This window comes from Equus asinus, chromosome 8, assembly GCF_041296235.1.
Source record: "Equus asinus isolate D_3611 breed Donkey chromosome 8, EquAss-T2T_v2, whole genome shotgun sequence".
Lineage (NCBI taxonomy): Eukaryota > Metazoa > Chordata > Mammalia > Perissodactyla > Equidae > Equus > Equus asinus.
Window position 1 is genome coordinate 66826928 of NC_091797.1, and position 15853 is coordinate 66842780.

At 37.8% G+C, this 15853-nt stretch overlaps 1 protein-coding gene across 1 annotated transcript in view; it reads left to right on the top strand.

Annotated features, from left to right (window-relative positions):
- Positions 1 to 15853, top strand: part of GMDS (GDP-mannose 4,6-dehydratase) — a 648158-nt gene that overhangs the window by 543436 nt on the left and 88869 nt on the right. Inside the window, exon 9 of the mRNA XM_044773351.2 lies at positions 4725 to 4821. Coding sequence (XP_044629286.2) covers positions 4725 to 4821 — 97 coding nt within the window. The remainder of the gene's footprint in view (positions 1 to 4724; positions 4822 to 15853) is intronic.

Consider the following 15853-nt stretch of genomic DNA (forward strand, 5'->3'; position numbering starts at 1 on the left):
AACCTCCCAAAAAACAAAAGTCCAGGACTAGATGGCTTCTTTGGAGAGTTCTATCAAACATTCAAAGAAAATTTAGTGCCTATCCATCTCAAACTATTTAGAAAAACTGAAGATGGAACACTTCCTAACACGTTCTATGAGGCCAACATTACCCTGATACCAGAACCAGACAAGGACAACACGAAGAAGGAAAACTACAGGCCAATATCACTGATGAACTTAGATGCAAAATCCTCAATAAAATATTGGCAAACCAAATACACCAATACATTAAAAGAATCATACACCACAATCAAGTGGGATTCATTCCAGGGACACAGGGATGATTCAACATCCACAGATCAATCAATGTGATACACCACATTAGCAAAATGAGGCATAAGAATCATATGATCATCTCATTAGATGCAGAGAAAGCATTTGACAAGCTCCAACAGCCGTTTATGATAAAAACTCTCAATAAAATGGGTATTGAAGGAATGTATCTCAACATAATAAAGTCCATATATGACAAACCCACAGCCAACATCATATTTAATGGTGAAAAACTGAAAGCCATCCCTCAGAACAAGAACAAGATAAGGGTGCCCACTCTCACCACTCTTATTCAACACGGTACTGGAGGTTTTGGCCAGAGCAATTCGGCAGGAAAAAGAAATAAAAGGAATCCAAACAGGCAATGAAGAAGTGAAACTCTTGCTGTTTGCAGATGACATGATCTTATATATAGAAAACCCTAAAGAATCCACCAGAAAACATTAGAAATAGTCAACAACTATAGCAAAGTTTCAGGGCACAAAATTAATTTTAAAAAATCAGTTGCATTCCTATAAACTAACAATGAACTAGCAGAAAAAGAAATCAAGTCTACAATCCCATTTACAATCACAGCAAAAAGAATAAAATACCTAGAAATAAACTTAACCAAAGAAGTGAAAGACCTGTACACTGAAAACTGTAAGACACTATTGAAAGAAATTGAAGAAGACATAAAGAAATGGAAAGATATTCCATGTTCATGGGTCAGAAGAATAAACATAGTTAAAATGTCCATACTACCTAAAGCAATCTACAGAGTCAATGCAATCTCAACAAAATCCCAATGACGTTCTTCACAGAAATAGAACAAAGAATCTAAAAATTTATATGGAACAACAAAAGACCCTGAATAGCCAAAGCAATCCTGAGGGAAAAAAACAAAGCTGGAGGCATCACAATCCCTGACTTCAAAACATACTACAAAGCTATAGTAATCAAAATAGCATGGTACTGGCACAAAAACACACAAACAGATCAATGGATCAGTATTGAAAGCCCAGAAATAAAACCATACGTCTATGGACAGTTAATCTTTGACAAAGGAGCCAAGAACATACAATGGAAAAAGGAAAGTCTCTTCAATAATGGTGTTGGGAAAACTGGACAGCTACATGCAAAAGAATGAAACTAGACCATAATCTTGCAGCAAACACAAAAATTAACTCTAAATGAATTAAAGATTTGAATGTAAGAAATGAACTGTAAAAATCCTAGAAGAAAATATAGGCAGTACACTCTTCGACATTGGTCTTAGCCACATCTTTTCGAATACCATGTTTACTTGGGTAAGAGAAACAAAAGAAGAAGTTAACAAATGGTACTACATCAGACCAAAAAGCTTCTGCAAAGCAAAGGAAACCATGAACAAAATACAAAGACAAACCACCAACTGGGAGAAAATATTTGTGAATCATTTATCAGACAAGGGGGTGATCTCCAAAGTATCTAAAGAACTCACACAACTCAACAACAACAACAACAAAACAACCTGATCAGTAAATGGGCAGAGGGCATGAACAGACATTTTTCCAAGGGGGATATACAGATGGCCAACAGACATATGAAAAGATGCTCCACATCACTATTAGGGAAATGCAAATCAAAACTACAATGAGGTATCACCTTACACCAGTCAGAATGGCTATAATTACCAAGACAAAAAATAGGAATGTTGGAGAGGATGTGGAGAAAAGGGAACATTCATATACTGCTGGTGGGAATGCAAACTGGTGCACTCACTATGGAAAACAGTATGGAGATTCCTGAAAAAACTAAAAATAGAAATAACATATGACCCAGCTATCCCACTACTGGGTATCTACCCAAACAACTCGAAATCAACAATCCAAAGTAAGATATGTACCCCTATGTTCATTGCAGCACTATTCACAATAGCCAAGACATGAAAACAATCCAAGTGCCCGTTGGCTAATGATTGGATGAAGAAGATGTGGTACATATATACAATGGAATACTACTCAGCCAGAAAAAAAGATAAATTCATCCCATTTGCAACAACATGGATGAATCTGGAGGGAATTATGCTAAGCGAAATAAGCCAGACTGAGAAAGACAAACACCATATGATTTCACTCATGTGTGGAATATGAGCAAACGTATGGACAAAGAAAACAGTTCAGTGGTTACCAGGGGAAGGGGGATGGGAGATGAGCAGAAGGGGTGAAAAGGAGCACTTATGTGGTGACGGACAAGAAATAATGTACAACTGAAATTTCACAGTGATGTAAACTATTATGAACTCAATTAAAAAAAAACATGCTTATGAGATACAAATATCTTTTATACTGAAAACCTAACCAAAGAAAAGGTTCCACTTAAACAATTAACTTTAGAATTAGATAGGTAATTTTTAAAAATCATTGTTCTACCAATTATTCTCTCTCACTGTGGATACTAGCCAAGACTTGGTCTTTATCCATAAGAGATGTGCAGGGTTCATCATCACTTCCTTTTTTCTCATTTTGCAGCATTTTCAGCCTGCATACTCTAAAGCATCCACATACTAGGTGGATTTTTTCAAGACCTTAGCTCTGATCCTCCCAAATCAGTGTACTCAACAGTAAGACATTAAACCAAATGAGTAAATTACCAAACACTCCTTTTGGAGTCAATTAGTTAATATAAAAGTCATAGAAAAGTGCCAGTTATACAGTTTTGTATTGTTCAACATATTAATGCTATAATTCTCTCTGTGTTGTGGGACATTTTCTATATTTGCCTTGAGGACAATTCAGCATACTTATAAACTGATTATTCCTCCAACAATGGAATATTATCCCTGTGCTATCAAAAAGTGAATTAATACTGTATTGCATATTTGAAAATTGCTGAGAGCAAATCTTGAAGGTTCTCATCACAAGAAAGAAATTCTGTAACTATTTATGTTGACCAGGCTTATTGGGTGGTCATTTTGCAGTGTATGCAAATATTGAATCATTATGTTGTACACCTAAAACTAATGTTGTATATCAATTATACTTCAATAAAAATTAGTTTTTAAAAAAATGAATTGAGGATAGAACATTTGGATGATTGATCAGAAATAAAGCTTGTGAGGCCAGTTTATGTTTCTAATACCCAATCTATGTCCAAAATATAACCATGATCAACATTTAACGTTCCTCTTCAATGGCACCTGTGAATTACATCGTCAAGTAATTTAATGCTCTATTCTTTCCTTTGATCCCCACTGTGACTCTGAGCCAAGGGGCACACAGAATTATCCTTTTGTCATAGGGTTTGTCTCCAGCTGATAAAGGAAACTAGTTCTGAGGTTAAGCATTGAAATCAAACATTACTTTGTAATTTCTTTCTTTTCTTTGCCAAAAAGTTTCATTTGTAAAAATAATTCAAATTATATGGTATTTTCTGTTGTCCATTTCTATTAGATTATAGAAATCCAGAGGTCAATACTAAGCCAGTGGCTTCATTTTTCAAAAAATGAGAACACCGGGAGGTGGGGTGGGCACAAGGGGTGAAGGGGAGCACTTATGTGGTGACGGACAAGAAATAATGTACAACTGAAATTTCACAATGATGTAAACTATTATGAATCTCAATTTAAAAATATATATATAAATTTTAAAAAATGAGAACACAAAATGAAATTCCAATGAGAATCTGGTCTTGAAGTTTATGAGCACAGCCCACACGGTGCACAGTGTAGACTTGAAGGGCCGTTACTGGCATTCTTAACTGTTGTCAACAGTAGGTATTTAAGGAAGAAAAACTTGAGCTCAGAAACCTCGTAGCTGAATCAGTGGAGGGAGAGAGATGTTAATATACCCTCTCTTAGCAGGAAGTGAACCAATTAGTTGTGCACTTTTTGGAGGTTAATCATCTGGGATTTATTAATGAGGCCCACTGCTGACTGGATAGAGCAAGGAACTTATATATGACACAAGGATGAAATGAATGCTTAGTAAGGGTATGAAATTTATTCCAAAGTGGAATGCATTGAATTTATAATAAGTATCCCTAACACTACAAAAATTGTAAAAAATAAAGAAGGGAGAGACAGAGATTTTCATTAATTTGTAGTAATTGACTTTATCAGGAATAATCTGAACAAATACAACATCTTTGAGATCCCTGAAGGTTGCACAATTCCTTATTCTGGCTAATCTGTTCATTTCTAAAGGCTCTCTTGTGAACTCATGATTTTCTTAAAAAGAAAGAGGAAAAAAAATTACCCTTTCAAAACGTTTGGAAAGGCTTTGAAAGTCACTGTTGCCCTAATAACATGATTAAAAATCAGCCCGGTTTTGTAATTAATGAGCTTCTATTCTCCAGCAGGGAGAAGGCTGAGACCTCCTGAGGGACTGGGGCATGGCCAAAAGCTCCCAAGCAATTAGAGGATGATTGAGTGTTTATCTTCTTTACAGGTGGGAAGGAAAGAATGAAAATGAAGTGGGCAGATGTAAAGAGACTGGCAAAGTTCACGTGACTGTGGATCTCAGATACTACCGACCAACTGAAGTGGTAAGGTCTCCTTGGCTGCCCAGTGCATGGCCACTTTTGGCTGGCTGGCTGGCTGAGAAAATGCTATCAGTGAATGCTCACAGCCAACCTCCAGAGCTCTCCATTGGGCTCTCTGGCATCCTTTTATTGGGTGTTTCCCAAACCAGAGTACAGGGAATTGAATTTGAATTGTTATTCTTACCACAGAACCCATTGCTTTATAAAGAAAAACAAGGATAAAACACACCCAGGGAAATAATTGATTTCAGAAATGGAGAGTCCTATCAAAGGCACATTTCATTATGTTAGTCTCCTGTTTTGATGGCTGATCCCTGATACCTACAGGATGCCTGACTTAAAGGCCCTCCATGACCTGCAGAATCTCAAGAACTGGAGGGCTGCCTACCTCCCCAGTGCGCGCACACACACACACTCACACGTGCACTCACTCACATGCATTCAAGTGCACACACACAAACTTAAGCTATAAATAGCCTCCATGTACATTTTTTAAAACTCAGCTCAAGTGCTGGCCTGCCCATAAATCCTTTTCTGGCCCATATACCAGTACCACTGAAATTTCTACTCCTTCCTTTGTATCTACATTTTATGCTATATATAATTATAACTCCTATTATAATTTATTATACTCATTTGTTTACATGTCTTTCTCCCTTTATCAAACTGTGAACTCTTTGAGGATAAGGACTTTTTTTAAATATCTTAGATCATAACAAAATAGGTGCTTGATAAATATTGATTCATGGGTAGATGGATGAGTGAATGGATGAATTTCTAAATACAGACGTTCCAGTATTAAGAAATGACCTACAGATTGTTAGAACATAATATCCTCCTTTCCTAAATTTATAAAAACTCCTAGTTTGGTACTGTCACTTTAATGTGGCCCACCCTTGCTATGGTGACAAAAACTCAACATGTTAAATATATTTAAAGATAGTAGAAAGTAGCATCTTCAGAGAGTGATGTTCAAAAGTAGTGGTTACCTAATGAAATATACATTAACTATGAAAATAGAATCCTTTTGAACCTGTTTTACCTGTGTTTTGAACCAAATTCCCATCTGTTGTATAACCTTTCAGAGATTAGGAAAACTCCAGTGAAGAGGGATTGAAAGTGAATATGTCGTCAGTAACCACTCTTTAAAATGTCTTGTTTCAAACAAAAGAAAAAAATTTCATTTCATGTACTCTCACACACAGGAGGAAATAAAGAGAAAAGGAAATAACCAGTGCTTGGAGACTAGGCTAGTCAATGCATTGTCCTGGCGCAGGGTGTGGCCGGGTCTTTGACACACAGTGAACAATGGTTCCCTGTGCTAATGGCGAGTGGGTGTGCCAAGGAGAGGATGTGCTCTGTCTCTGGGGAAGGAAGATACCAGCACACTCCTGCTGACACAGCAAGGAATGCCTGTCTGTGGAGCCCCCTAGCAGCACTGGCATTTTTTTCCCTGTCCTAAAGAGGTGCCACAAGGGTGTCATTTTTCTGGAGCATTGCACAGATCACATAAATGGGCAAATTAGTTTCTATGCTCACTAACAAAAATTGTCATCTCAGAGTGGAAAAATCACTAAGCCAACAGAAACCTCAATCCTTATAACAACTTAAATGTGGCTTTTTCTCTCTCCAACACCAAAATAGTTTCAAAAGCTAGGAAGTCATTAAGAATGGCTTGTCTGTCATTCTTATTTAGGCAAGGTGTGGGATTGATAAGGACACAGAACAAAAGAACTTGCTGAACAGGAAGCGGACCCTTGGACTAACAAGATGGTTCTTGAAGTCCTATCGACCCCTCTTTCCTGCCGTGACACTGCATCGCTCCTCATTTCTTTTGTTCATTCAAATGTCATCATCATACCTGTTCTGCAACTCTATTTAGACTAGTTGTTTGAACATAAGAGTGGTGTCTTATTTCATATGCTTGCTTTATTTTTTCACTGATCTAGCTTTTGCCCTGGATTTCCTTTACTGCTTGATTTTGGATTTTTAACTGCAATTCATCTTTCTAAGCCTCTAGGCTGCATTAATTCTGTTCACTCCACTTCAACTTAGTATCCTGTTGGGCAAGCTTTTCTTGTATAGTGAGACTAAACTTTTAACCTCATTCCTCAGAACAACGAGTTTTCCCAAAACTTGGATTGACTTGACAGCTTTATGTTGAATTGCCTCAGGGGTGGTAGAATCCTTGCAGTTGAAAGGTGACCAGAACTGGAGACTGACTTGTAACGAGCTTTCGCTTAAGTGTGGGGCCGTAGTAGCAGGAGTCCTGCAAAGCGCGAGCCTCTCTGACGCTTGTCAGCACTCAGTGCAGGGTGGACACGGAATTCCCCCTGTCTAAACTGTGTCCTTACCTTCTCCATGTCTAAGTCCATCTCGCAAGTGCCTGAGGCTCCTTTCGTTCTTCCTCAGATTCTATAAAAGTTTGTCTTCTGACCCACATTAGTCAAGTATCCTCTGAGATTGTCAGCACATGGGGCGCTCTGAAGACAAGCATAAACTAGGTCTTCTTGGAGTCACATGGTTCCAAAATGACTGATGGAAAAAAAATAATAAAGGAAATTTGAAAAAAAAGTAATAAAGATGTATCAGTTCTCAGAACACCAATATCCTAGAGCAAGGCTAAAGGGAAATAGACCTTTATGTTGTTTTTTGAGTAAGATACAGGCTAGTCTTAAGAAAGGCTCTTTTCTTGGCACAGGCCAGCACTAACCCAAAACAAGCCACCAATGATTCCTTATGGAGATACTTCCACACGCACCCATCATTTTTATCCTCATTGTTTTAGCCACCACAAAACTTTAAATTTTGCTTCTATACCAACAGAAAATTTTTGTTCTAAGCCGAGGACTCTGGCATCCAATTAGAACTGAATAAAGTGACATTTTGTGGTTCTCTACCTGTAATCCTCTGGGTTTCCTTTGAATTTTTAGGAGTTTTGCTACTATGGAAAACTTGGTTCTAGAAATTAGACTTTAAATTTCCCATTACCCCTGAATTCCAGTATTTGGCGATGGTGATATTAATACTTGAGTTCTGTGCCTCTTGAAACTCCTGTCTTGTATATAGTTTTCTATATGTGCGTACATTTACACACAGATTCATTGCATCGTGCACTCATTCACAGAGAAGAAGTAGCATTGTGCTTAAGTGTGAGCCCTACAGCTAGACTGCCAGAGTTCAAAAGCTGCCAATTACTAGCTGTGTGATCTTAGACAAGTTACTTAACTTCTCAGTGCCTCTGTTTCTGCATGTTTAAAAATGAGATTAATGATAGATCTTCTTTCAAAAAATTCTCGGAGAATTAATAGTCAATTATACAAAATGCTTGTTAGAATAGTATCTGGCACACAGTAGAATACCCACTATTGATGCCGTTATTGGCATTTGTTCATTCCTTCACCAAATATTTACCAAACCCTGTAGACCCTGGGAATACAGTAGGAACAAGACAGACGCATTCCTCTCCCTTGTGGAGATTGTAGATATAGAGGTATAGATCAGTATTTTAAATCTAGTACCTTTTGAAAAGTAGGGTGACATCATTGGTGAATTGTACAGATTAACTAGTAAAAAGCAGCTAATAAGATATAATCAAGGCTTCCAGCAAACATTAACATGTTTTTATTTTTTTATTTTTGTTTTATCTTGATTTTCATCCTTTCTGATCCTCTTTCTGAAGATTCAGTAGCTATTCAGTGGTATGGAAATATCGTGTATATATGAGGAAATTGATGTTGACCTATTACTTAATTAAAAATAACCACAAAGATGTCTTCTTTTTGTTTGAAAATTTTTAATTTAGAAAGTTCACAAAGGTTAGACTAATGAAGTATTCATCTTAATGTGCCAAATTTTTAACCACACCAAATGTTCAATCCACTTAAAAAAAAAAACTAAGATTTTTTTTTCAGTGAAACAAACAAAAAATTCTTCTTTTCTGTAGAGCATTTTAGGAAATGGCATGGAGAATGCATTTACAGAACAAAATTGAAATCACGTATTTTTCATGAAGAATATCTTGACTTAAACTCTGCTCGGTGATGTGAACTAATTTTTTCCTGCTGCATTATTTTTCTTTACATTCACTTTTCTTGCCATTGTATTTCTAACGTCCTCAATTGTGATCGGTTGTTTTATTTACTTAGATACTTTATGTTTATTCCTGTTCTTACAGATCTTAGAAAAAATCATGAGTTAAATTCTAGAATTGAGAAAGCAATAACTTTAAAGAAGTCCCATAAGCTAGTTAAAACAACACCTTCCTTCAGTAAAAACATGTGGCCTGTTTCTAATCAAATTACCGCATGCTTGTCGAGTTGTCCCCTCCACAAACTTTTCCTAATATTTTTCTGTAAATGATGTTAGGTTAAATGGGCCATAATTGCTTGTTCTATCTCGTAGCCCTGTTTAGAATAATGCTGTGTAACACTTTCCAGACCTCAGGAATCTGACCTGTCATCAGAGGACTTGTATAAATACCAGTAAGGGCTTTCCTGAGCTCCATCTCTGTGTTTTGGGGGTCTTGAAACTGTCCCCTTTTGTCCCATAGCTGTTCTCACCACTTCCTCACACTTCCCCTCCCGTAGCAGGAAATTAGATCCTCCGTACTCCATCCCTTCATCTTCTCCAGCTCTGTTAGAAGCTAGTTGATCTCTCCCTGTCTTGATCCTTCTAACCTCCAAGGCTCTAATCCTGCCCCTCCACTCCTGCTTTTCTTTGTTCCTTGTTTTGACTGGTGGCAGCAGGGTAGAAGAAGATGCAGAGAGAGCAAATTAAGGGTGAGTCCCTTTCTGCATTCCTGGAGCTGTAAAAGGAGAGGCTAGACTATTTGTTCTGTAAGGTCTCTTCCAGTTTTCATATCCTAGCATTCTCTGCTTTAATAACTATAACAGACTACAGTGAAGCAGAATGGTATCAGTTATGCCTCATCATAATGCTTCCTCTTTTGTAATTATTCTCTGAACTTCTTACTACTTGTATTTTATAAATAGTTTATATCTCTAAATCGCTGTTTATATGTTTTAAGCTCCCTCTTAGACTCCTCATACTAGTCCTTATATCCTTCCTTAATCACATTGGCCTTTCCTGCCCTTTTTCCTTCCTTGAACTTAACCAAGAGAGCTTCAAGTTTCAGTCCCTTCAGTTGACTCTCAAATATTCCACTGTATGTTTTCCATACTTCATAGGATCCCATACAAACCCCCCCAGGGGCATATAACATTCCTCCTTAAGCCTGTGTGCTTTCCTCGGTTGCTGTCCTCCTCAAGAGTATTTCATATCTAATGAAATTGTAATTGTGTACTGGCTTTAATGCCTCCAACTTCCTCCTGTTTTTCCTTGAAGGTTCTTATGATTAGATCCAGATTAGAATGATGTCATTAAAGATTCAAAATCTTTATGAATGTATATTACTATATGCTTTCCCTTATTTAAAAATATTTTTGTATTTATCCTGAAAACTCTCTGGTATCCTTAACGTAGATGCTTTCATTCCTTGCATCAATAGGGAATTCCTGTAAAATCTGTACCTTTTCTCCAAAAAAGATGTCCAGCTAATGACTGCCCTTATTTATATTCATGGTATTGACTTCTTGACATCTACAAAATAAATTTCAACATCTTGGAACTTTGTTTTAGCCTCTACAACTGCTTTCCCTGGGAAGAACAATGAGTCCCTGAGCTCAGCTTCTGCCTAGACTAGCTCTGATGCAGGTCACTCAAGGTGTAGATCCCATCCATTGCTGATGGGATCACCTACGCCCTTTTCTTTCTCATCTCTAGCCAGTGAGCTCTATATTCCGGAATTTTAGAAATCCCTATTTGCTGTTTGGTTTGTTTTTTTTTTTAAACAAATCAACAATGCTATTTCTTTTCTATCAAGCCAATTTATCTTCTAAAATAATTGTAATTAAAAAATCTTCATTCATGGAGATTTCATGGATAATACCACCTATGGTTTCCTTCCTCTACCCTATTCTGCTTTATGCTCTGAATAAGGTTAATTATTCCTTACCAAGTTTGATATTTTTCCCCTAGCATATGTTCACTTGTGGATACCAAATATTCTGAGTCTACCAAAATTTAGTCCATGTATATCTATTTTGGGTCCTCTCTATCTTTATCTTACTCTAGAGGTCTCCTCTTGCCTCACTCCCTACACTCCTGGCTGCCTGGTTTCTTCATTCACTGTTACATTTATTAGCAAAGTTGAGAGCTCATTTGACTGCTTTTGTGAGAAACCTCTAAATTGATAGCCACAGCTGGTGGTCTTACTTCCTAGCTCAGTAGCTCTGATCTTCCTCCTAGACAATTACATTTAATGTGCTTAGACTGCCAGTAAATACTTAGTTCCATTCGGCTGCTGTTCAGAATGAGCACTGTCCTTGTTAGCAAAATCCAGTTTGTACATTTTATAATACTGTGATAAGTCTGCCAGTTTCCTGGATAAGTCAGATGTGCACTGCTTCACAAAAACCTGGCACTAAGAAATGGGTAGGTATGTAGATACTAAAAGATTCCCCAATTTTTAGGATTCATCACAGGAATCCTTTAAATAGTACATTCATCATGTACATTTAAAATATAATTCTTATGTTCAGCTTTTCAGAAGTACATCAGTATATATAAAATACAATATTGTTATATAATTGAGGTCATAGAGATTCAATTCAAAAAGAATATTTATGGAATTCCTACCATGGAAGTAAGTCCCCGTAGCACAGTGAGAAATGTAAAGATGGATAAGATAAAGTCCTTATTCGACAGTAACTCTTAGACAAATGAGAGGGAGCAGCTAGGAAGCTATTGGGACAGAAAGGGCAGGTATAACAAGGAGCTAACTGAACCATCACAGTGGAGGCTAGAAAAACAAGACAGATGCCAGGACACTGCAGAGATGGTGACCACAGGATTAGGGATCAGATTGGATAGTGACTCATGGAAGATGGGCAGGAAGTAAGGATGACTCCCTGGAGTAGAGGCTGAAAAGAGAAGGGTAGTGGGGAGGTAATAAGGCCGTAACTCACATCAGAGATCTAGGAAGAGGACGCAGTTTGCAGAGGGAGGTGTTGAGGAGTTCTGTTACATTCACAGCGGCTTGAGGGCATCCATGCAGCAATAGCAAGCAGGAGTTGGAGCTGGAGGTTTGGCAGAGAGGAAAGAGGTCAGGTTTAGCATTAGATGTGCAAGAGATGAGAGTTGAAGCCCTGAGATGAGCACTCAGAAAGAGAGCATTTGTGGGGGCAAGGGAAAGAGAAGAACAGGAACAGGGAGCTGATCACAAAGCCCGGCAAGTTGAGATCCAGGAGGTAAATCTCAGAAACATGTTTTGAAAAAGTGGGTTAAGTAGTCACAGAATTCACAAATTAAGCATTTGTATCCAGGAGCCATAGGGCCAGAGTGAAGTGTCTCCTACCCCTGCTTTGAAGGCTCCTTAAAGATTTAAAGGCCTAATTACCAAAGAGTTTACCTGAACTGGCAGGTGATTACTACCTCTCAATCCAGGCAAAACTGAATTTCAGAGGTAAGCAGAGACCTAATTTCAGATTGATGTGTCCTGGAAGTCAGGTTGCAAAGCATTTTAGACTTCTTAAAAGTGAAAGGGCTTGTATAAGTATAAGGTACTTTTCGTGGCATATTATCATTTTTATTACTCTCATTATCATTGGTTATTATCATCATCATCCTCTACTCCTGTGAAATCATAAGTTATCAAAAGATATCTGAAAAGATACTTTGAGCTCTTCAACTCCTGAGATTTTCTTTTATTTAAGTATTTATTTAGTTTTGTACCTTACAACTTAAGGCAGAAAAAGTTATTTGCTGCTTAGCACTACCAGCTCTGTACTTCTTGATCCGACAGTGGAAATGATGATCATGGTGCAAGATCATGAGTTGAGTTTCTGACTCTTCTGCTTCTGCCTAAACTGTTTGTTCCCAGAGGCTCTGACAGGTCCTGAGGTCCAGCAGGTCCTGTGGCTGCCCCTAGAGCTTAAGCAGCCCTAACAGGCTAGAGAGGAGCCACCAAAGAGAAGACATTAGGCCATCATTCACGTGCAGATTTGTCTGCCAACCACACCCTTCACTCCCCCCTCAGAAATCTTCCTGCAAAAACCTGTCTTTTTGTACTTGCTTCTTAGAGCCAGCTGGATGTCACTTTTACAATCTAAAATCTATGTTGGTTTTCCATTGCTGGTTTAACAAATTATCACAAACTTTAGTGACTTAAAACTATGCAAATTTATTATCTTACACTTCTGGAGATCAGAAGTCTGAATTGAGTTTCTCTGGTCTAAAATCAAGGTGTTGACAGAGCTGTGTTCCTTTTGGAGGTTCAAGGATTCCTGGACTGTAGGGTATTCTATTGGCAGAGAATAATGAATTAATCTCTTAGAACCATTGCTGGATCACAGTGTTTTCTATTGTTTATAAAGCACAATATTTACCACTCTAAGGAGGAAAAGAAATGGAAGACACTAGTTATTGTCAGTTTAAAGTTTCATAGTGTACACTCTCAAAACAGCACTAACATGCATTTGGGCAACTGTAAATGGGGACAAATCATACTTAAGTCTGAGGGAACACCAGGCAAAGGGGCAAGAACAGGCTTCCTAAAGAAAGGGAGTTTTAGAGCGGGGTTTTGGAAAGATTCATATTTTAAAAGAGAGAGAGAGCAGGTTCCAGGTTGGGGCAGGAAGTGCCCTGGGAATGAACCACGGGCCCCTACAGAGACATAGGGCAGGGACCCTGTCATGGGGAGAGGGTGGGCTCAGCAGGGGAATAATGAGAAACAACGCTCATCACCTCAGACTGTCCTTCCCAGCCCTTCTATTTGTCCTACAGAACATCCTCTGTTCCCTGCTGCCACACCTCCAGCCTCTCTTTGCAGCAATTCAGATGCCCCTCCTCCTTTTTTCTTATCTTCTTTTTTCTTCCTATATTTGTACCTTCCTGTATTTGTCTGTCTTTATTTTTATCTTATCTTTTCTTCCCTTTTCTTTTCTTGCTGTCATGAGTGTTAAAACCAGCCACATGCCATCCTTAAGCTTCAGGTAGCCACTGTTCTTTCTGAGACCACTATCCTATCTTGATACATGTCGTCTGACCTCTGACTGGTTCAAATTCTGGAAGAGTGTCCCCTCACCTGTTCCCTTAAGTTAGTTAAACAAGTTTTATGTTAGAGACTAATTTTTTAAACAGTTCACAGCTGTTTTAGTGATTAAAATGGAAAGTCAAGAATAGGGAGGACCTTACTTTCCATAAGAGAGATTTGTTTATCTCATGAATGTAGGTCCTTAAGAGTCATTCCAAGAAGATAAATCTAAATATGCTCTTTTTTTTTTACATATTCTTCAACTTTATAATGAAATGTTTTCCTGTTTTACAAGGCTTTTGTTGGGAATGAAATTAATTCTATGTATAGGTGGTATTAGAAAGACACTGTACATTTTAAATTCAGGTTGTTTCTATTATTTTTGGAAAATAGGTCAGCAGAGAAAATTTGCATAACATGATCATCTAAACCACTTGTTGAACTTCTGGGAATATGTCAAGTTTTCTCTAAGGCAAGTTAGTAAGATGTTGAAGATAAATATTTGTTTCGGAATTAGTTTTAATTTTAGAAGATTAGAGACTGCTATATTCCCTTATTGAAATTATAAAATTTAAAAGAAAGTATAGTGATAATTTGAATATGTCCTACTGGCTGCATTATAAATTTAAAAGATATTTTAAATTCCCAACCCTTTTTATTCCCAACCCTCAGATTTTCATAAATCTTCTCAAAGCTCCTAACTTCTCCCTACGTCTGTTTTTTCCACTGTAACGTAACAATGAGTATTTTTCCACCAATCTCAGTGGGCATATTGAAGAAACTGATGAATTGTCAGTTTCAAGGCCCTGCAGAAATGTCAGCCCTTGCTGAAGCTTTCTCCTGTTCCCTCAAGCAAGGTCAGCACTGACCTCTCTTGAAGTGCTTGTCCCATGTTGTTTCCATCTGGGACCTTGGGGGCAGGAATGACATCTGATGGCCTTGGATAGTATCTGGCACATAGTAGGGGATAAATTAATGAATGCATGTATGCCACATCAAAGAATCATTGTCATGCCCTCCAACCAGCTCTGGTATAACCAAAATTACTCAAACCAAGTAATAAACTATAATTAAATTCTAAAAAGAAAAAAAGTATAAAAATATATTCTCTTCTTTTTCTTTCTATTTGAGATGCTGTGTCACGATAAGAACTGAGTTCATTCACAGGTTACATCTGTACATCCAACTTTTAAACAAAATTCATATTCCGTTTCTATCCCTTTGCCTCTATATATCCATTTTTCACTAGTTCTTTCATTTTCTGCCCTTCTCTTATCGTCTCATGTTTTTGCTGATGGTCCCTTCTTTTTTTCTTCATCTTCTCTGAAATTGTTTTTAATGGGTTCTGATTGTTTCCTCATTCCTCTCTCTGCAACTTTCTTTTTAATCTATTGCAACCAACTCAAACAAGCTCAACCTACCAGAGCTGTTTCCTGGTGCCTCTCTATAGGAAGAGGTGGTCAGGGGGATATTACAGCCTCACTCTAGAGCAGGGTGCCTTCAGCATCCACGTGGTGTGTTGTGGGTACGCTGTTGTGCACTCCCCATGTGAGAAAGCTCATGTTGTCTTTGAAGTCTTGAAAGGACTGTACCAATAACATCACATATGCAAAAGGCACCCTAGGTTGCTTCTGTCTGAAGAAAGTATACCTGCCAAATGGAAGTATTTTCAACTTTGAGCTGTTAGTAAGAAATGCACTACTGGCAACTAACATCTTTCTTTTACCTACTCTAAGACCATATTTGTGGTGAAAAGTATTATATGGCATAAGAGACACTTAATTGCTCCTTTGGCTTTATCCATCACACATGCTCCCCTGCTATCCCATCTCCAAAACTTTCTGAACTGAAAAGTAAGAAGTATAGATCAGTGAATAGCTGGAATGACTGGTATTTTTATTGAGGAGCCAAAGTCTACCAAAAACTTGATGGCACATTATC